This window comes from Cololabis saira, chromosome 5 (genome assembly GCF_033807715.1).
Source record: "Cololabis saira isolate AMF1-May2022 chromosome 5, fColSai1.1, whole genome shotgun sequence".
Lineage (NCBI taxonomy): Eukaryota > Metazoa > Chordata > Actinopteri > Beloniformes > Belonidae > Cololabis > Cololabis saira.
The window spans coordinates 23,003,572-23,025,277 of NC_084591.1; the positions used below are offsets into that span (position 1 = coordinate 23,003,572).

The 21,706-nt window shown below is 40.4% G+C and overlaps 1 protein-coding gene across 1 annotated transcript; it reads left to right on the top strand.

The window, feature by feature from the left end:
* Positions 1 to 539: 539 nt before the first annotated feature.
* tmem231 (transmembrane protein 231) lies at positions 540 to 21,706 on the top strand. Its single transcript, XM_061721258.1, has 7 exons — positions 540 to 951; positions 3,383 to 3,549; positions 14,132 to 14,260; positions 16,827 to 16,970; positions 19,308 to 19,389; positions 19,501 to 19,606; positions 20,224 to 21,706. Exons 1-7 carry the CDS (start codon positions 813 to 815, stop codon positions 20,384 to 20,386), a joined length of 930 nt encoding a protein of 309 aa, XP_061577242.1. The 5' UTR covers positions 540 to 812; the 3' UTR covers positions 20,387 to 21,706.

Consider the following 21,706-nt stretch of genomic DNA (forward strand, 5'->3'; position numbering starts at 1 on the left):
TTATTTATCTATTAATTGTAATGTTTTTATTATTGTTATATTTTATTGTTGTGGACTGATTATTTTTTCCTTAATCCTTTAACTTTTATCATTGTTTCATTTTAATTAACTATTGTATATCAGTGTGCATTGGTCTCCCAGTTTCTATTTTGTTTTTGTTTTTATTACGCTTATTTTTCAGTCAAAATGTTAAGAACTTTGTATTTCATGAACCTGGATGAAAGGTGCTATATAAATACAATTTGATTGATTGATTGATTGATTGATTGAAGCGTCCAATACACAGTATATTGTACATTGTATTTTTAGTCTCATCACTCTCATCACAAGGTTTGCAGACACGACAACATAAGCAAGCAAATAACCCAAAAGAGTGTCAAAAACAACAACAAACATACCACACAAGCCACTACATGTTTGCACTATATAACTCATATCCGTTAAATTAGTTGTCGCATTCCCTGTTTCACTGACGGTACTCGAATGCATCCTCAGTGCTAACAGCGTTACCCTGGCAACCATGAGACGCTTCACTAACATGGCGTGGTGCTAGTTTCACTGGTTCCAGGCGCGAACATAAACATATCAAAACGCCATGTCTTATTACTTAAAACCCAATGAAAGACGTTTTTAACCCACAGACATTTAAATTGCCATTAACTAACGAAGGTTTATTAGTTTTTTGTTGTTGTTTTTTTACAGTATTTTCACGTTTCTCATCGTTTACCCTCTTTAGCCCTGTAGCTTAGCACCTGGTGAATCGGTAGCTTTCGAAATAACTTGTGGCTACAAGTCTCTTAACTTCACCACTTATGGCTTTCTATGAGGTCTACTCTCACCCAGCTGTGATTCGGTACAAAACGAGCGTGTGCACAAAGGCCACGTTGTTTCTGCTCGTTGTTTTGTGCCTCACCTACATCGCCCCGCTGCTGGTGGCGTACAGGAGCCAAGGTACAGTACTGTAAATAGGGATGCCACCCGTCCCGTAAAATACGGAATTGTCCTTTATTTGAGAAAAAAATGTTGGGACACGATTTGTACCGTATTTTCATTAACTTTTACACTATATTCTAGTTGAATTATTGAAATAAATTAACCTTTACACCATATTCTAGTTGAATTATTGAAATAAATGAACTTTTACACCATATTCTAGTTGAATTATTGAAATAAATGAACTTTTACACCATATTGTAGTTGAATTATTGAAATAAATTAACTTTTACACCATATTCCAGTTGAATTATTGAAATAAATTAACTTTTACACCATATTCTAGTTGAATTATTGAAATAAATTAACTTTTACACCATATTCTAGTTGAATTATTGAAATTAAATTAACTTTTACACCATATTCTTCACCTGTAGGCTATATTACATATAGCCTACATACATACATACATACATACATATTACTGGGCTGATATGGACATACTAGCATAGGAGGCTATTTCAGTTGGTATATGGTTGGCTGTCTGTACAGTCATGCAAGTTCAATGTTATTAAAGCACTTTAAACTTTAAATCAAAGCATTTTGTTTTTTCATATAAAATAAACACATTTTTATTCAGTTTAGAAGTTTTGGTGCTTTTTTTTGGCTCCTGCGCTGCTGAAATCAGGGCATCCCTTATTTCTATTTCTGAAAGGTGGCAACCCTAACTGTAACCCTGCAGAAAACCCACATAATCAGGGTTATTTCACACAATAACAACTATACACAAGCTAAGTGAGAAGACGACTAAACCAACAAAGATATAACTGTTTTAGTTTTAAGAATAAGAATCCTCTAAAACTTTACCAAATATATTACCATATATCGACAATGTTGTTCATATTATTACAAATGAATTGGGGAGTTGTTTCACCGAGATACATATTCTGTGGCTACTCCATCCCATAGCCTTTATTTTTGTTAAATTGGTTTCTAGACATACACACGTGTGTGTATTTTTCAGAGGTGTCAAAAGTATTCACATTCATTACTCAGGTAGAAGTATAGATACTAGAGTTTAAAAATACTCATGTAGAAGTTGAAGTATCAACTCAAGTTTTTTACTGGTGGTTTATTGGTGGTTTTTTACTCAAGTAAAAGTATAATAGTACTGGTTTCAAAAAAGTAAAAGTAATGTAAGGGGGAAAAAAGCCATTAAGGACAAAAGCCATTGGAAATGAATGCATCTTAGTATAATGCAAATATATTAAAGAACCATATATGTGTACTATTGAGCATTAACATGTGTTTCAGAGAGCAGGAGATATGATGACAAGTTGCCTATAAGTATTGTAATGGTGCAAAAAGTCAAACTTCAGAGGCATGTTATCATTTATCCTAACCTTTATTGGAATGTACATCCAAGTTTAGTTGCAGGAATCTGAGGGAACGGATGTAAGAACAAAACTGGACAAGAACATCTGAAACAACCACAACCAAATTCACTCTATCCGGATGGAGCAATTTAACTGGATAGTTTTTTTTTAAAGGCCGAAATGAAATAGAGTAACGAGGCTGTTTTTAAAATGTAAGGAGTAAAAAGTACAGATAATTGCGTGAAAATGTAAGGAGTAAAATTAAAAAGTCGTCTGAAAAATAATTACTCCAGTGAAGTAAAGATAACCAAAATTTCTACTTAAGTAAGGTAACAAAGTATTTGTACTTCGTTACTTGACACCTCTGGTATTTGTCCATTTTTGGGTTTGGTGTGACATTAATCCTGCAGCAAACTCTGTGAATGAGATTACTATTGTTCAAAAACCTCTGATGACAAAACACATATAGCTTCAAATCAATAGAATCTACTGAGAAACACTGCTGGGAAGTATAAAGTAATTGCCAATTATATTTGCAAAATGGTTAACAGTCAGTCAATAAAAAGGCCTTCAGCAAGACCACGTTATATAAATACGGCAGTGCTGCAGCAATTCTGCAGCTGACAAATAATTATAATACATTTTTCTTCTTTTGATATATAAAAGCTCAGAAAAAAATTGAAAAAGGTCATAATTCCGAAGTAAAATATATTTCAGATACAAGCATGTATGCCCAAATAAGCATATTGTCTCTTGTCTGATCATCAATGGAAATAATTATCAATTATTGATAATACATTATTACACATTAGTAATTGCAACCAACTGCAATTACATTATACATTTCACAAGAAGAGAAGAGAGGGAATATTTTGAAAAGTAGCAGCTTTTTTATAGTTGTTTCCACAGTAAGAGTTGATGTGTTTGTGTGTTCTCATGAAGATTTAAAACTACTAACCAATCACACTTTGCATTTCTGAGTCAAGGTTTAAACAAACAAACAAACAAACAAATTTAAAAAATGGATTTATCTCCAACAAGTTGAAGTGCATGACAAGTGGTTGATGTTTCAGGTTTCTGGATAAAACAAAGCACTTATGAGGAGCAGCCTGTTGTGAGGTTCCAGTACCAGACCCTGATGGTGGCAGCGACCAGCACTCAGGGAGACTATGTCGCCTGGAGCACCTTCCCCCATCTCAACAACATGCTTGGGACAAACCTCCGGATCCCTGCTGTCTCTGTAAGAATTTATCATGCCTATTTCCCTCATATTACCTTAGTGAACAGTCCCTTTTGTACACAACTGTCCTTTGTATCCGTCACTTGTTCCTTGTGAAATGAGGGTTTAAATGTGACCTATTATGGCATTTAATGTATATTTTAAACAGGCCTTGAATGTCTTAAAAACAAGCTTTTCATAGTTTTTTCTACATAAATCAGAAATTCAGCCTCTGGGCCATGTCTTTAATTTTACCGCTTCTAACCTCCTTCTCTATGAGGGATTCTGAGAGGGAGGGGGGGCTATGATAATGAGGCTCTGCGCTGATTGACTGCCTGAATGACGTGTAGCAGGGGAGGGAACAAAGCCCCGCTCTGGGCAGAAGAGCAGCCGGCTCCATACACTATTACTGCATGTCCCATGCGATGCAAGCGAGCGTCTGCGACAAAATCAATTCCATTGCTTTATTTTCTATTGGACTGTCCTAACTGGCCGCAAGTTTAATGGTTTCAGTGTGGACAGAGAGCGTCCGATGTCACGCAGCTCGACGCGATAGTCGGACGCTCGCATGCAGTTATGCCACGGTGTTAACGACTCCCTGGGATCTTAAAGCCTGAATTACGGTTCTACGTTAAATCGACGCGTACCCAACGCCGTAGGCTCTGCGTTGGTGTAACGCGGAACCATAAATCAGCCTTTAGTTCCCTGAAGGGGGGAACGGGTCACCTCGTCTTCACACTAATTCACACAGGAAGATTTAATTGAATTCTAAACAGCACCACAGCACAGTTCTTTACTCCGATTCCTCATCATTTCATTTCTTATGTTACAAGACAAATGAATCATGTTAACTGTAAAGAAATCACAACACTGAATGTGCACAAATGACAACTTCATTGTTAAAAAAAATTTAATTTGTACACACTATATACACCATATACACTACTTACATACACCATACACTGTTTATATACACCAGTTGTATATAAATAACATTTATGCACTATTGCTGGCTCAAGGAAGGACCGTGCATTTCTTCTGAATGTGTCGTTGAACAGCTTCAGGTGCATTACTTGGAAGATCTGAAACCATAAACAGAAAAAAATGTATTACTAATAGAGCTCTGGTGAGTGGCTCCGGTGCTCCGGTGTTACCTAACGGGTAACACCGGAGCTAAGCTAAATACTTAGCCCATGCAAAGATCATACTTGTAGACAAATATAAATAACATAAAAAATTTACGTCACTTACCGCTGACTCGTGTGCAGTTGCCGGGTCCGTACTGTTGGTACTGATCCTTTTATGAGGGTAAGTGTCGATGCAAAACCTAATGTATACTCTCCCTCGCTGTGGAAACAGCCACACGATACACCGCTTTGAAACAATGGCGGAGTTCTTGTCCCGGCGGAGTGGGCGTGGTTTCACGCAGCGTAGGCCGACCAATGGAAATTGCTCCCGTCGTTACGTAACGACGGGAGCAGAATCTGAACGGCTCGTAGAAGTCACATGACACTGGAAGGATCCTCTGGGCGGCTGTACAGACACTGCAGAATTTGGTTGCTTTCCTCCTTCTCTGTGTTGGCAGGCTGAGGGGAGACCACTTTATATATGTTAAAGCAAGAAAAAACGTGTTTTTCATAATAGGTCCCCTTTAAGTAAAAAAAAAAAACAGTGGATATCAACTGAAGATCTGCTCATTTCTGTGGTATTTGGTGGTATAGTGAACAAGCTCAATGACTGATTGCACACAAAAAATAAATAAAGACTAGAAGCTGCAAGAGGCAAAATAGCTGTTAATATAACTGTGTTGTTTCCTCCATGGTGACAACTGGAAGAACAGAAGAAGCTGATGACTGTTGCCATGGTGGCCTTATTTCTGTTGGACTTTAACTTTTCATATACTACATATGGGTCATGTGGTTTCAAAACATGTAAAACTACATTTCATCCAAGTGACTGTGAGGAAAACCCTGTTCATCTCTGGCTTGCAGATGCCAGTTAAGACTATCTTAACATCACACCTGTAGTCTGTGGTAGATATTTAGTAGCGATTTTGTATATTTGCATATTTTTCTGCAAGGAACGTCAAATGAACAGATAGCTGTGTTTATCTGTTCATGCCTTTTGGAGGCATGGTTTTAAAAAAGTTTCCAGCTGTCACCGAATCTACCTTTAAGCACTTGAATAGCTAATAATTACTTCGTCTGTGTTTATATGAAAAAAATGGAAAGTGAAAGCCTTCTTTTGTTATTCATTTATGGAAACACAAAACAAACACTTTGCACTTGAGATTTCATTCTCATGTCAAAACTAGGGTGGGTCCAGCTGGATCAGTGCTGGTCAGACTGGTCAGACTGCTGTGGGTCTGCGTCGCCGCAACGCGTAGTTACAATTTTTGGGAGTTGCACGTCAGGCACCATAGGGTGTGCATCGCTGCATACCCTACGGCGTATGCTCTGCGTCGATTTAACGCGGAACCATAATTCAGGCTTTAAACGCCATGAACAGTTGTCGGGTGTTGGGAGCATTTTGGATTTTGTTCTGGTAAACGGATACCATGGCAGCCTTTAAGCTGGATGTGAAAAATGAAAGTTTTTATCGGTACTCAGACAAGTCAGTGTGCTCTTTTGGTTTTGTACATTCTCAGATTTGTTTGACCAGGAACTTTGCTGATGTGTGGTTGGAAAGACAAGTATTTATGTATTTATGGTGAAAATAAAGCAGAATGATCTAATCTCGTCCTGTAAATTAGTGCATGATTATAATAAATTGTATTTCTTTGGCGCCTTTCCTCACCCAAGGACATCGTACATAGTTAAAACATTAATATTTAGTCTGGTGTTTGTATTTATTGCTTCTTTACACATTATCAAACTCCAAAACTTTTATGCTGAATTTTACTTGGTTTAATCATCATCAGATAAGGTATATGAGGGTTTATGATTAAACCTTAAATAACAGTGTCAGTGGTTATCAAAAATGTTTAAAATGTTACACAAAATATGTCAACATATTTTTTTTTTTTTTTTTTTAATATATTCTTATCCCATTCTTTTTCCCATTCGTATCACCCAGTGCTCCTACCTAAGTCAGTGCTGGACCATTGCTCACCCTCTATCAACCGCGGGAGAGCCCTACACTGAGCTCAAGTCTCCTCTTATCTTGAGGAGTGATCATTTAACTCACAATAAATGTCAGATATTGTTAAAATGCTTCATCCCACAATTTTTAAATATTGTAACAGCTGAGGTTTGATCAACTGAAAATCAAGATTTTTGATGCAGTGAGCAACCTTGGTAACAAAAGTGCACAGAAGAAAATAACATTATCAAGTACATGAATAAAAATGGCATTATGAAGGTACCAGGAACCATTTTTCTCCAGTGCCATCAGACTCCTCAATTACATCCTACTAGATTCCGCAGACCCGCTTGCTCTCTGCTTGCCTTGCTTGCTTTGCTTCTATTACTCATATCTTCTTACCTCTCAACCAAAATCTACAGAAAAGTTGGACTTAAACCAGTGGCACTCAAGGATTTTTCAAAGATTTTTCAGCTTTGTTTTTATTATTTTTCTTTAATCTCTTCTGAGAGGAGGGCCAGCAGCTGCATCTGTTTCTGGGAACACAAGCTAATCAGCACAAGATGCATCAATTTTCCAAAGATGAGTTAAACAAACCTCTCCAGAAAATAGCAGTAATGGAAAGGAAAATTCATCGGCTTGAAGTGAATGTTGAGGTAAATGCTTCATATGGAAATTAAAAAACTCTACTGATGACCCACAACGATGAACAGGCTGATACTAGTCCTCCCTAGAACTCTCTCAGTGCCAAGCCTAAGGAGAAATCACATCCTTTAGACCTAACCCTAACCCTGGGAAGAACGCTAACAGGAAGAACACAGCACCTGGGTGAAACAGCTTGGCCAGCACTAAAGAGAAATGTTTCTTCAACCCCAGCAGCTGGAAACAGTAGTAGACCACTGGGCCTCAAACCCTGATATAAATACCCTGATAAATTACCTCAAATGCTTTTGCAGCCTGAAAAACACCAAAGTACTCTGTTTTACCAACAACATGGTGTCTGATATTTCAGAGAAAATATTGATGATCGCTGATGAGCATCCAACAGTAAAAAACCTCATCATACACACGGGAGCCCTTGATGTTCTGAAGCAGTGGTCGGAAATCTTGAAAGATGATTTTATTTATCTACTGAACAAGGTTTGGGGCCTCAGTACCAAGATGTTTTTCAGAGGACCTCTACCGAGAGTCCAACGTGGAGATGAGAGATTCAGCAGACTCCTGGTGCTCAACAAATGGCTTAAAGATGTGTGTGCTGAACAATCAGTAAACTTTGTTAAAATTAGAATTAGAATTGTCTTTATTGTCACAAAACCACAAAATTGGCAGTACAAACCCTTAAAGTGCAGACTAAAAAGACACATTAAACGACAAGATTACACACACGCACACACCGTAGCAGTAAGGAGACAAAACCGAAAAACTGTAGATTGCAGAGACCCTGAGCAAAAATAGATTAGATTAGATTAGATTGGATTAGATTCAACTTTATTGTCATTGCACATGTATTGAGACAACGAAATGCAGTTGTTATCTAACCAGAAGTGCAAAGAAGCAGAAAGTGCGGAATGTACATTGGTATAAAATAATGAGGTACAGTGTGTGCAAAGTGAGCAGCAGTTTTGTAAACTGTGACAAACTATGAAAGGATATATAAAGTATGGAAGATATGTACAATACAGTAAAGTAGTAAATTATGCTGAGACTATAAATATGAGAATATACGGTATAAAGACTTTTAACAGTCAGTGCAATGTTCAGTTGATTCAAGGCACTTACACAGACATTGAAATTCAGCAGCACATTTGGTGATTATAAGAAAAAGGTGGTGTTGAGTGCATGTACCTTGCATGTCATTACTATAACACAGATGGAGATTTATAGATAAAGGTATTTGCAGTGTTAAGCACTGTTATAGCCTTTGGATAAAAACAGTTTTTAAGTCTGGTGGTCTGAGCCTTCAGAGATCTGAAACGTCTGCCTGAGGGCAGTTATTCAAAAGTGCTGGTGACCTGGGTGGGACGAATCCCTCAGAATGTTTTTAGCCCTACTAAGACGGTGAGAACTGTTAACAACCCTTTGGAGGGATTTCCGGTCAGCCACTGTGCAGCTGGCAACCCACACACACATGCCGTAATTCAGGATGCTCTATGGAGCGACGATAGAATGACACCAAAAGTTTCTGAGGCAGATTGTCATTCCCGAGAACTCTCTTGGATTCACTCTTGATAACTTCAACATTTTCTGGGAATGCAGACATCTTTTTAAGATGGATGGATTTTGTCTTTAATAAATATGGAGCACAGCTGTTCACCTCAAACCTTTTTCACCAGCAGTCTCTGCTGAGAACAGGAGGCAAGGAAATCAAAAACAACTGATAAGACAGCATTCTGAAGTACAACTGGTGCTTGCTGAGATACCACGAGGACCACGAGGACAGCACACCCAGAAAGAGACTAACACGTCACAACAACAAGTGGAGTCGCCTCAGTCCCAACAGCAGACCTCAAACCCCAGACCCCACACACCTCCTAACTCTCCACCACCGCTACCCAGTTTCATGATTCACTGATGTGTAAAAAGCTCTTCTTCAGAAAATATGACTCTTAGGAATATCTGGGGGCTAAAGGTTCCTTCTCGAGCCATGTTAATGAACGTCTACAGGCTTCCACAACACAATGCAAACTTTTTCAGTGTTTTCAATGTCCTGCTGTAAAGCAGAAAGCAGAAAAGGGTGGCCTGCCTTCTCCGGGTGGGTGGAGAGGTCCTGCCTTTTCATACATATATGTAGCACAAAGTGACACACCCTCCCACCCTCAGACAAACCCCACTTCCCCGAATACACACAACAGTCACATCATAATCATTCAAATGTAGAGTTTACACAAAAAAAGAGAGAGAGGGGCCACAGAAGAAACACCACCTTACGGAGGCATCTGCATCGGGAAGCGGACCCCAACCCAGCCGTCCCACCCGTCAACAGGAGATGCCTCCAGTGGGGCGAAGAGGTCCAGCATCACCCCCCCACTGGAAGCAAGCAGGGCCACCCCCACCGCACCAGGGCATGGTAGACCCCCATGGAGGTCCAACACAGCCAGATCCAGACCCCCGAAACAGAGGGCTCCCACTGAGGACACGCTGGAAATTAAGAACTAAAACGAAATTTACCATAAAATGATAATGAACATGATATAGTATGAAATGTTATATAATAATAATAATAATAATATTTAGAATAAAATAAAATAAATAAATAAAATAATAATAATCATGCCGACTGACATGCCTTCCATTAATGAAGCAGAGAGTGTGGACTCGGGGACGTGCTCATCCATCACCAAAGCCGAGGTCACTGAGGTGGTTCGTAAACTCCTCAGTGGCAACGGGGGTGGATGAGATTCGCCCTGAGTACCTCAAATTCCTGGATGTCGTAGGGCTGTCTTGGTTGACACGCCTCTGCAATATTGCATGGAGGAAAGAGACAGTGGAGTGGCAAACCGGGGTGGTGGTCCCTCTTTTTAAAAAGGGGGACCAGAGAGTGTGTTCCAACTATAGGGGGATCACACTTCTCAGCCTCCCCGGGAAAGTCTACGCCAGGGTACTGGAGAGGAGATTACGGCCGATAGTTGAACCTCGGATTCAGGAGGAACAATGCGGTTTTCGTCCCGGTCGTGGAACACTGGACCAGCTCTATACCCTCCGCAGGGTGCTCGAGGGTTCATGGGAATTTGCCCAACCAGTCTACATGTGCTTTGGGGGTCTGGAGAAGGCATTTGACCGTGTCCCTCGTGGCATTCTGTGGGGGGCGCTCGGTGAGTATGGAGTCCGGGGCCCTCTACTAAGGGCTGTCCGGTCTCGCATTGCCGGCAGTAAGTCAGACTTGTTCCCGGTGCATGTTGGACTCCGGCAGGGCTGCCCTTTGTCACCGGTCCTGTTCATAATTTTTATGGACAGGATTTCTAGGCGTAGCCAGGGGCCGGAGGGGATCCGGTTTGGGAACCTCAGGATTTCATCTCTGCTTTTTGCGGATGATGTTGTCCTGTTGGCTTCATCAGACCGGGACCTCCAGCATGTGCTGGGGCGGTTTGAGGCCAAGTGCAACGCGCCAGGGATGAGAATCAGCACCTCCAAGACTGAGGCCATGGTTCTCCACCGGGAAAGGGTGACGTGCCTTTTCCGGGTGGGTGGAGAAGTCCTGCCTCAGGTGGAGGAGTTCAAGTATCTCGGGATCTTGTTCACAAGTGACGGAACAATGGAGCGGGAGATTGACAGACGGATCGGTGCAGCGTCCGCAGTTATGCGGTCGATGTACTGGACCGTCGTGGTGAAGAAGGAGCTGAGTTGAAAGGCGAAGCTCTCGATTTACCGGTCAATCTACGCACCTACCCTCACCTATGGTCATGAACTTTGGGTGATGACTGAAAGGACAAGATAGCGGATACAAGCGGCCGAGATGAGTTTCCTCCGCAGGGTGGCTGGACGCTCCCTTAGAGATCGGGTGAGGAGTTCGGTCACCCGGGAGGAGCTCTGAGTCGAGCCGCTGCTCCTTCACATTGAGAGGAGTCAGCTGAGGTGGCTTGGGCATCTGTACCGGATCCTCCTGGACGCCTCCCTAGGGAGGTGTTCCAGGCATGTCCCTCCTCCCTAGGGAGGTGTTCCAGGCATGTCCCTCCTCCTTAGGGAGGTGTTCCAGGCATGCCCCTCCGGGAGGAGACCCGGGGGAAGACCCAGGACACGCTGGAGAGACTATGTCTCTCGGCTGGCCTGGGAACGCCTCGGACTCCCCTCGGAAGAGCTGGAGGAAGTGTCTGGGGTGAAGGAAGTCTGGGTATCTCTGTTGAGACTGCTGCCCCCGCGACCCGGTTCCGGATAAGGGGTGGAAAATGGATGGATGGATAATAATAATCATTAAAATAAAATAAAATAAATAAATAAAATAATAATAATAATCATTAGAATAAAATAAATAAAAGTGTAATAATAATAATTAACTTAATAAAAAAAGTTGAGATAAAACGGAAATGGTACTTTAAAAGGAGATAAAATGCTATTAATTAAAAGCAAGAGTAAAAAAGTGGGTCTTTAGCCTTTTTTTTTTTTTGTTTTTAAATATCAGCATTCTCTGCAGCCCTCAGGTCCACCGGCAGGCTATTCCACAATCGTGGGGCATAGAAGCAGAAGGCCGCCTCACAATTGGTTTCTGTATTAACTTTTGCAATTATAAAGAGGCCAGTACCAGAGGACCTCAGGGTTGGTATGGTAAAAGTAGTTCTGCAAGATAAGATGGCTCAAAACCATTAAGACACTTAAAAAAGACTAGAGAAGGGCCTTGAAATCAATCCTGAGACACAAAGGCAGCCAATGCAGTGACCCTGAAACCGGAGTAATATGGGCCCGCTTTCTGGTCTTCATCAGTACACGTGCTGCAGAATTCTGGAGCAACTGACGGTGGGATATGCTTTTTCTGGGAAGACCCGAAAGAAGGCCGTTGCAATAATCGATACAATTAAAAATAAAGCATTCATTAGCATCTCCGTGCTGGACAGAGAGAGAAACGGGTGGACTCTGGGTATATTTTTTGATGATAAAATCCTGTTTTAATGCATGGATGGATAGGTTGCCAGGACAAGCTCTGAACTACTGTTTGATGATTAACACACAATTCTTACTAAGGCCCTGTCCCAATACTCCCCCTACCCCTCGTTTTCATCACTACCCCTAAATTTTGCGCGTTCCCGTGAGGGTAGTGGTGTCCCAATTCCTCCTTTCACCTAGGGGGAGTGGAGAAAACGAGGGGTAGTGGCTATGAATTGTCCCTACGTTTGTAGGGTTTTGCGATCCTCACTCGCAGACCTAGGGACCAAAAAATTTCCCAGAATGCTTTTTGTCGTCATTTGCGGACTGAATCCCAAAAAAAAACATGGCGGACATTTCTTATTTTTTAGTGAATGAAATCAATATTTTGAGTTAGTTTCTACATAAAAATGAGTTTTGATTAAATTTCTAGCGAGAAATATATATTTTACTTTCATAATATTCACTCAGTGAATGTACATAATCACTTTTTTGCCCGTTCTTTGCAACCTCGCCAGAATAAAGGCTGATTTTATGGTTCCGCGTTACACCAACGCAGGCCTACGGCGTAGGTTACGCGGCGACGCGCGCCGTACGCCGTGCCCTACGCCGTAGGCTCTGCGTCGATTTAACGTGGAACCATAAATCAGCTCCCGAAGCCGGCAGGCAGACAGAAATCCCGAAATTTTCGGAGCAAATTTCTTAACAGGCGTAGCTACAACTGTTAGATTTCATCTATTAAACTAACATTTATCTTCCTAAATTATTTATTTCAGCCAGCTGTAATTCTCCACAGAGCTGCAGGTTTCTCCCCGGGAAGACGGCGCAGGTTGACCTGGCAATCAATCCTGTACGTGAGCTGCTGCTGCGCCCCGGTCTCATCATCGCCGAAAACATCAGATCAAATTTCTTAACAGGCGTTATTTGGATAAACTGAGCACAGGTTGGGGATCTTAAAGGTTACTTTTACGCCTGAAAAAATATTAAAACTTAATAAAGTGGCATATTATTAGGAGCTACAGCTGAAATTAAAACAGCTTTTGGCTCTCAGCTTCCTGATCAGGGTAGGGATGAAAACGAGGGGTAGGGGGTGTATTGGGACAGGCCCCTGGGAAGATTTCAAGTGCCCTAAAATCTGTCCCTTCTTTTTTAGGGGTAGTGAAGAAAAGAAGGGCAAGTGAAAGAAAGTAGAGCTAGTGAAGAAAAGTAGGGGGTGTATTGGGATTGGGCCTAAAGGCTGAAATATGCTTCTGCGTCACACCAACGCAGAGCACACGCCGCAGCCGTGACGCCGTGCTGAACCCTTCGGACTTCTCCGTCTCTCCATTTCGTCGCGGTGCAGTACCCCCCGCGGCCACTAGTTAGCGATCTTTTCCTGAATGGTTTATCCGACTTTTTCCGGTCACAGTAAATCAAAGAAATAAGGACAACTATTGTGCAAAAAACAAAAATAAAAAAATCACACATAAACGAAGAAAAGAGCGCTGAAAGTTCACTACTGATTCAAACCGTAAACCGGAAATGCGTTGCTTCCAGGCGAACCAATCACAGCCCTCTCGGTCTGCGTGTGGTCTGCGTCTCCTCGACGCGTAGTTACAATTTTCGGGAGGTGCACGTGACGGCGTGTCCTCTGCGTCGATCCAAACCACACGCCGTAGGCACGGCGCCATTTTGACGCAGAAGCATAATTCAGCCTTAAGAGTCCTTGGAGGAACTACCTGTAGTTCCAGTCAAGCCTCAAACGTTCATAACTGTCCTTTGTGTACATCAGTTGTTCCTCGTGTGGGTTTTCCCCATTGTTATGAAATACATGCAACAGTTGTTTCCTGTTTTCTTTTTCTCAACCATCAACAGCACAAGAGCATTTAATGAGTGGCAATATTTCTAGAAAAAACGTACACCATGTATCATTTTCATGTATCATTTTCATTTTCATCACGCTCTACAGGTGAGAGAAGAGGATCAGAATGAGGATGGAAAGTTGGACCTTTTGTTATTCCAGCTGCAGCTTCCTCTCAAACCTGACGAACAGGTGTACAGCGTTCAGCTTCTGATCACCTTCAGCTACCAGCTCTTCGTATGTATACCACTTCCCTGATCAGTGTGTCAGCCCGCTCACATGAGTCTGTGCTTCTGAGAAAGTCACATTAAGATGGACATACTATTTTATGATTAAGTCTGTGTTGCTTTTGTTTGGTTTGAGCAGATTGTACACCAAATGGTTAAAAAACTAAAATCTTCTTTGATTATTACATTTACTTGGACTACTAAAGATACTATGAACCTAAGATGGTAATCCATCAACTAACGCTTATTTGAGTTCAGGTCACGGGGTCTTCTCTGGCCTAAGTGGAGAGGCCCAGACCTCCCTCTTGCCAGCCACCTCCTCCATGTCCTCTGGGAGGATAATATTCCTTTCGCGACACAGCTGAGAAATATGATCTCTTCAGCGTTCCCAACTCAGGGCCTCCTCCCAGTTGGAGATGTGTAAAATATTTCCCCATCGAGGAATCCAGGTGGTGTCTCAAAAAGATGCTCGAACAATCGCAGCTGGCTCCTCATGATGGGGAGAAACAACAGCTACTACTCACAATCTGTGAATATAGTTGAGTGTAGGAACTTAAATTATATGTAAACAGAGAGTCTTGGATCATTCTACGCTTTTTTTGATTGAAAACCATCGTCTCTCGTTTGGAGGTGCTGATTCTGATCCAAACCGCTCCAATGAGATCTTAAATTTGTGGTCCGATTATGTCAAGAGGAGCATATTGTCTGGAAAAAGCAGAGATGGTATCCTGAAGCCACCAACTCGTACACGTCTGGCCTTTGATTGTGTGTAGAAATTCTGTCCATAAAAGTGAGGAATTGGTGGTGCAGTCCAGTCTCTGTCTGGCAGCATTGCAGACCAAACTCGCTTCCATTTAGATAGGGACTGAATGGCTCGTAGCAATGGACCCAGTATCCCGTTCTCCTGGAGCAACCCCCAACAAAATACACACAGGGATCCAGTCAAGTTTAAGAATTTTCTGCCTCCCTCAGTACGCGTTTGGGCTCATCGGCCTGTCCACCATTCTCTCCTGACATTTAATCAAACTTACCGTCGCAAACAGTTGCGCATCCAATGACATGACACTAAAGTCAGTTATGGAACTGCAGCCTAGAGTTTCCTTGTGCCATGTGCGCCTATGTACACTCGTGTTTGAACATGGTGTTTTCTGTGGACAAACTGTGATGCAGAAGTCCAACAGCAGAACACTGCTTTGATTCAGATCAGAGAGACTGTTCCTCTCGCTCCCGCCCTCTGGGTAACACTGTTGTTGCTCACATAAGCATTGAGTCCAGGAAACAGAATGACTGAGTCTCCTGTAGAAGCACCTTCCAGCACCTTCCTGCTGGATCCAGAGAACAGGCACAGTCTGTTCCTCAGTACAACAAAAGTGGTAAAAGCTTTAACCATCTTAATTTGTTTTGGAAGGTACTTTAGACCCGAATGCAAGAATAGATGTACCGGTATGCTGTATTAAGAAATGTGATGCAGCTAACAGGACATTACATTTGTTAAATCCGACCTTTTGTCAAGCTCACTGGCATGAAAAACCACAATTATGTGTGATTTTCCGTCCTCTCATACTCCAGTTCCAGTGCTTTATTTACAGAACTCACAGCATGAGTCACAGTAATGAGTTGAAAAAGCAAAAGCTGAGCATAAGACCTGTTTTTCCCAACTGACTGATACTGTAGTTGTTAAGTTTTAAAGAACACCCATACACAACCACACAGTGTTCAATCCAATCCAATTTTATTTGTTAAGCACTTTTAAAACAACCACAGCTGACCAAAGTGCTGTCCAAAAAAATAAATGAAAACCTCATAAATAAAAGACAAAACAGCTCAAAAAACCATAAAATAAATAAATAAATTATACCATGTTGAAGTGGAGAATGCTGATTTGACAATTTCCAAGCTATAACATTAACTAATGAAAATGAATCAGCCTGTAGTCTCTGTTGCCTCATCTGTCATAGGACCATTTCATTTCACTTTAGTTATGATATTTTTATATAGTGTGGTAACAAATCTTCTCTTTCTAACTTTTGAGATTGAAAGCTATGTCGGAATGAGTGAAGCAAAGAAAAGGAAACTAGCGGACGTCTTCAAAACATTCCTTCGACATGTAGTGTGTCTTTTGTAATGTTCACATATTCTCTCCTTTAGTGGCAACAACGCCGCTGGTAAAGCTGATACAGCAGAAAGTTGTTTTTATCAAGTTTGCAGTCTGCCAGCTGTATCTCAAATGACTGATTGGTGCGCATGCCAGACCTCAGACGTGTCTCTTTTTTGTTTTATTTACATATTATCAAGTTATGTCAGTCAGATATTGCAAATTTGTGCGTATATGAATTCCAAAAAGTGCACTGATAAGTTTAAGAACAAATAATCATTGTTTAAACTTGTTCAAATTTTTTAATTTTTTTGTGTCATGGCTGTGCTATCTAAAGGTGATTGAGTTGACAGTCACTTGAGGCACCAAAACATGCTTTCAAACACAGAAAACATCATTTGACGTCAGTGACGGCGGTACAGACTGCAGCAGCACCAGATATCCAAATAAAGTTCATCATATTGTCTCTTTTCTTTCCCAGCGGATGTCCACAGTAGTGATGCAGAGCCTGGCCTTTGTGCAGCACTCTTCTCCTGTCCCTGGTGCTAAGCTGTTCGTTAGTGGAGACTTAAGGCTGCAGCAGAAGACACCCCTCCCTCACAGAGGACTGTACAACATTTACAACGTGAGAGGACACAGTATTTTTGAACCAATGTCATTTCAATTAGAGTAGACAAAGGTCCTGATAGCCACACATTCATACTCTTCAAGTAACATGAGCCAAGCTAGAGCAGAACATCTAAATAATTTCAAATTGACTAAAATATATTTTTAGGAGAGAGAAAAGGTTAGAGTTAAATGACCAGTAATCAGTAGTTAACTTTCTGTAGCAACATTAGTTCAAAAATGGCATGTCATTTTTTTTCTTGCCCAAAGAAACACAACATTTCACAATTACTGAGATGCATTTGCAGTATCCCACGCCCCTCTGTGTTTGCTTAAAATATGTTGAGTAATTTTAAAGTGGAGTTTTTAGTTTATAATTTACAGGCGTATTGGCGCTGGATCAATATCCCAGATGTCTTCCTGCAGACATCTTACTTTCATTAATGTTGATGCTAAGATCCTAATAAAGCTAAAGCTCTGACTAAACTTAAAAGTATTGTCCAGCTATTATTTTTAAAACAGACTGGATTTCTAAAAAGGCACCATCTGTTTTATGGTGTACCATTATTCACTCACAGCCTGCTATGACGACACCTGAGAGGGATTTTCAGTAACGCTGAAGAAAGCCTCGGTAGAGAGTTGAATGGGATGGATTACCCATTCAGTTCTTTCTAAATGTGGTATAGGTTTTATTTATGTCATGGATATGTCTTCTGTACACATTTCCTTTGGCCTGTGTATCTACAAATAAGGTTAATTGAAATTTCTTTTCACTTTCAGGCGGTACTAGATAAGTCTGCCCTCTATCTCTGTGATTATTTGCTTTAGCTATGGAGCCACCAGCAATTTGCCCTTTACACAGATTATTTATTTGAGAATATTTCCTGATTATTCCCAAGACTTTATTACAACAGTCAGAACTTCAGCATTCAGGCTGGACCACTATGGTTTCAGATACTTGGGGATTAATATAACCAGATCATAACCTTCTCTTTTCTCTGCTAAATATTCAGTAGTTGTTTCTAAAATGAAGCAGAACAAAAGTGGGATTTTTTTTGTTTTTTTTGTTTTGCCAAGTAGTTTTTTTTTTAAACCCTTGATAAAAACATCTGCTCCACGTGGCATGGTGAAAGATATACTGTACATCCATGGTAGCTTATCTGTGCCATATTTCCATTTATATTATTGGTCTGCTAATATTCAGAAGATTTCTCTTTGGATTAATTCAACTGACCTTTGAAGATTTGAAATCTTCTAAGGATCTTTATATAGCTGGTGTTTTCTGTCGCTTTACTGATTTATCCTTCAAAATTTCACAGCCCCCTTCTTACTTTTTCCTCTACCTTGAGATAAGATTGTGCTGAGTCAGTGTTCCCTACATTTCCTTCTGTACCTACAGATCAGCTTTGGGGGGAATCCCTCTATTCTGTTCATCAGAACTTGATTGTTTTTCTGTTGTATGCTGCTTTGGATAAAAGTCTCTGCTAAATACAATGTGATGTAATCAAAAGTCCTACATTTCCAAGGGTTATGATAAACTTCTCCCGTTAGATGATCTTTTTTTCAAAGTTAGACCTGCTCAGGAGGAAGAGTTTTGAATAATGAATGGAGGGAGTTGGCTGTCACTAACATGTATGTATACATTTCACTCTCATAGTTAAAAATGTTTTTTTTTTTTACAGGATTCACCTCCCTAAAGCTAATTTCTTAAATTTTATTTAGAAACAAAATTGATCATTGTGTTAAATGTAATGCATCTTGTAATCGTTCCGTTTCTGCAATTTCTTTTAGCAAAGTTATTGTGACACAATGTCAAAAATACTGTCTTTAACTTTGAAACTCTCCATATGGATATTTTTGGCCTCCCAAAAGCCTCACTATAATTCAGATAGAATTTTGATCATTTTCCTCATTATTGGCAAGACGGTGTTTGCTCTTCTTTTGGGAATCCAGTAGTGCTTTGGCCCGTTAACTGTTTTTAATATCGACACTTTCTTAATCTGTGACTAAGTCTGGCCTTGTTATGCCATGCTCTGTTCCTGTTTTTTCTCTATTTAATAAATGTGTTAAAAAAACATACAAAATGACCCAGAAATGTTCAGAATTGTTACAAATGGCCACAGATCCCTCTCTGACACTAGTCTGGTCCAATATAATTAATAAAGTATATTAATTAGCGTTACTAAAATGTTCATATAAACAGAAAATGCTGTTTAAAATCCCGACTTTGTCCTTTATAATCCCCGTAAAGACACATTTATTATTACAGCATACAATATTCTAGATATTCTGCCCTTGTCAGCATTTACTAATACCACATTCATAACTTATTATAAGCTATATTCTTTTCCCTCAGGTGTCGGTGATCGATGACTCCAGCCCCTTCGCAAACACATATGACCTAGAAAACATAGTGGGAAGCTACCAAAAGAGAAACTGTAAGTTGATAAGAAGAACTTATCCTGTTTGCTTGCATACCTAACTGAATTATTTATGCTGTGTGTCTCTGTTTTCTCTCACTTTTTGTTCTGTTCTTTTATCTGCCCAAGTGACAACAGTGTTGTCCTGTCCGATGCCCGTATGGACTGTGGGACGAGCTTCCGGTTCCCCGTTTGAGCTAAAAGCTGAAATCCGTTACCCCACAGAAGTCATCAGATATCCTTTAACATCTAGGGTGAAAGGTACAAATACAGAAACTCAGAGATCTTCTCCTAACTGTGTAATAAGGGCTCAATTAGACTGAGGGGACATTAAATAAATGTGATTAATTATGATTTTGTGTAAAATATTTTGATATTAAGTTAATGATGCACATTTATTGCACACTTCTATAAGGTGTTTTATATTAAATCCAGTTCTGAATTATCTGCAACAGGTAAAAAGTACTTTATTGATATGAAATGGTTTGTATCATTAAACATAAACCCCGTTCACTTTCAGGGTGAAATAGAATCAGGATTTATTGTCAGGGTTTTGATTCACTGTTGTGAAGGAGAATAATATTTTTTGTTACATTTTATCCTTTATGAGAAAAAGCCAGTGAACTTCCAGGGAACACAAACAATGAATACTCATGATCTGCACAGTTAAACAGGGGTACAGAAGCTATACCCACTTTTATTGATTGGTTGATTCAACTTGAACAGAAGAAAGAATATATAATATCTTCTCTCAAAGGTACCATAAAGTCTCTTTAACACCGACTGTTCCAACGAAGTAATCCGTGCTGTCAGCTTATCATCATCATTACTGCCTTAACCTTCTCCTTCCACTTATCGTCCTGGTTTTTGGGAAACCATCAAGTTCGCCTGGGTTCAGTATGTCAGCATCCTCCTCATCTTCCTGTGGGTCTTTGAACGCATCCAGAGATTTGTTTTCCAGAACCAGGTTCTAGCAACCGTACCCATACCTGTGGGAAAATCCCACCTGTCATGATGCAGTGCTCATATTTTAGGCCCAATTTCCTGTTCCACCTCAATAGTATATTGGCACAAATACACATTAAAATACCAGTTCTTCCTGATCACTAAGCTTGTTATTGTACTGTACACCTGCTCTTTGTTTATTTAGCTAATTAAGGGGGCAGGGTGTCACACTCTGAGTCACAACTTGCTTTTCTGGTAAAGAGGAAATTTAAATACAAAAGAGGGTCTGTTGCCCCTTCTTGTATTGACTTTTGAAATCAATACAAGAATCAGGCTTTGACTCACCCACAGTGGCATCATTCCCTTTCTTGTGAAGTGTGTTTTGTTGCCAAATAACAGGAGTGTGTCGATGAAACAAACATCCTTTAGTCTAGGCAACGTATTTTAATGAAATTTAAGTGGCAGGGAAACCCAAAAGGCTCCAAACAAGAAAACATACCAGAAATTAGAGTGAAAGACATCTAGGAGCACAATACAGAACAGATGGGCTTGATTACAGGAGGAGACAAAGGACTGAACACTGATCTGCTAAAACATCACGATCACCAGCCTAATACTGAACCGAACCTCCTTGTGTTCCCCCAAGACCTCTGACGCATCAAGGGCTGCGCTAGGAAATCTGTCCTGTAGTGTCTGGTCCCAGGATGCTGGCAACAGATCTGCATCTTCTCTTTCTGTCATTTGTATTTGCATTTTTCTGCTTTCTGTGCAGTGGAACTGCTCCCTGCAGATACCATCAATCATCAGCATGACATCTCAGCAGAGCATTACATTTAAGCAAGATGGGAAGTATTTATTCATGTCATCTGCCGGTCATCACAATGTTACGGCTGATGGGTTTCTCTATACAGACACACGCCCGCAGGGAAAACAAGAGAAAAACAATGTAACAAGACGTAGAATAATAACCGGGACCAAATGAAAAGACTTGTAAAATAAGTCAGAACATCAATGAAACCAAAATTACATTCACTATGACAAAAAGAGCAAGCTGTGTGTGAGGAGACTCAGATAACTCATTAAATGTGGACTCGTTAAAGCAAAACTGTACATTGTTGATGGTAGGTTTTTGTTAATTTTTTTAAACTTTACTAGATTTTTTCTATCATATATATCACCAGCAAAGCAGCTGTTGTCTCTGAAAGATTTGTGTAGTTTGTCCAGTTTTACGTGACAACATAGGGAGCAAAGAATGTTCTTGTTGTTGCTGTGTTCTTTTAAATGTATTTTACTCTGAAACACAAATTCACATCCTTTTTCGCAACTGCTAAAACTTCAATAAAAATGTATAGATTTCTTGTAATTTTATTTGTATGTTTGTGATATTTTG

What these genes read in the sequence shown, in the direction of transcription:
- tmem231 (XM_061721258.1), top strand. Translation starts at nt 813, where the DNA reads ATGGCTTTCTATGAGGTCTACTCTCACCCAGCTGTGATTCGGTACAAA. An exon ending in CCTTCAGCTACCAGCTCTTC is followed by an intron (nt 14,261 to 16,826) that starts GTATGTATACCA and finishes TTTCTTTCCCAG; the next exon opens with CGGATGTCCACAGTAGTGAT. An exon ending in AAGCTACCAAAAGAGAAACT is followed by an intron (nt 19,390 to 19,500) that starts GTAAGTTGATAA and finishes TATCTGCCCAAG; the next exon opens with TGACAACAGTGTTGTCCTGT.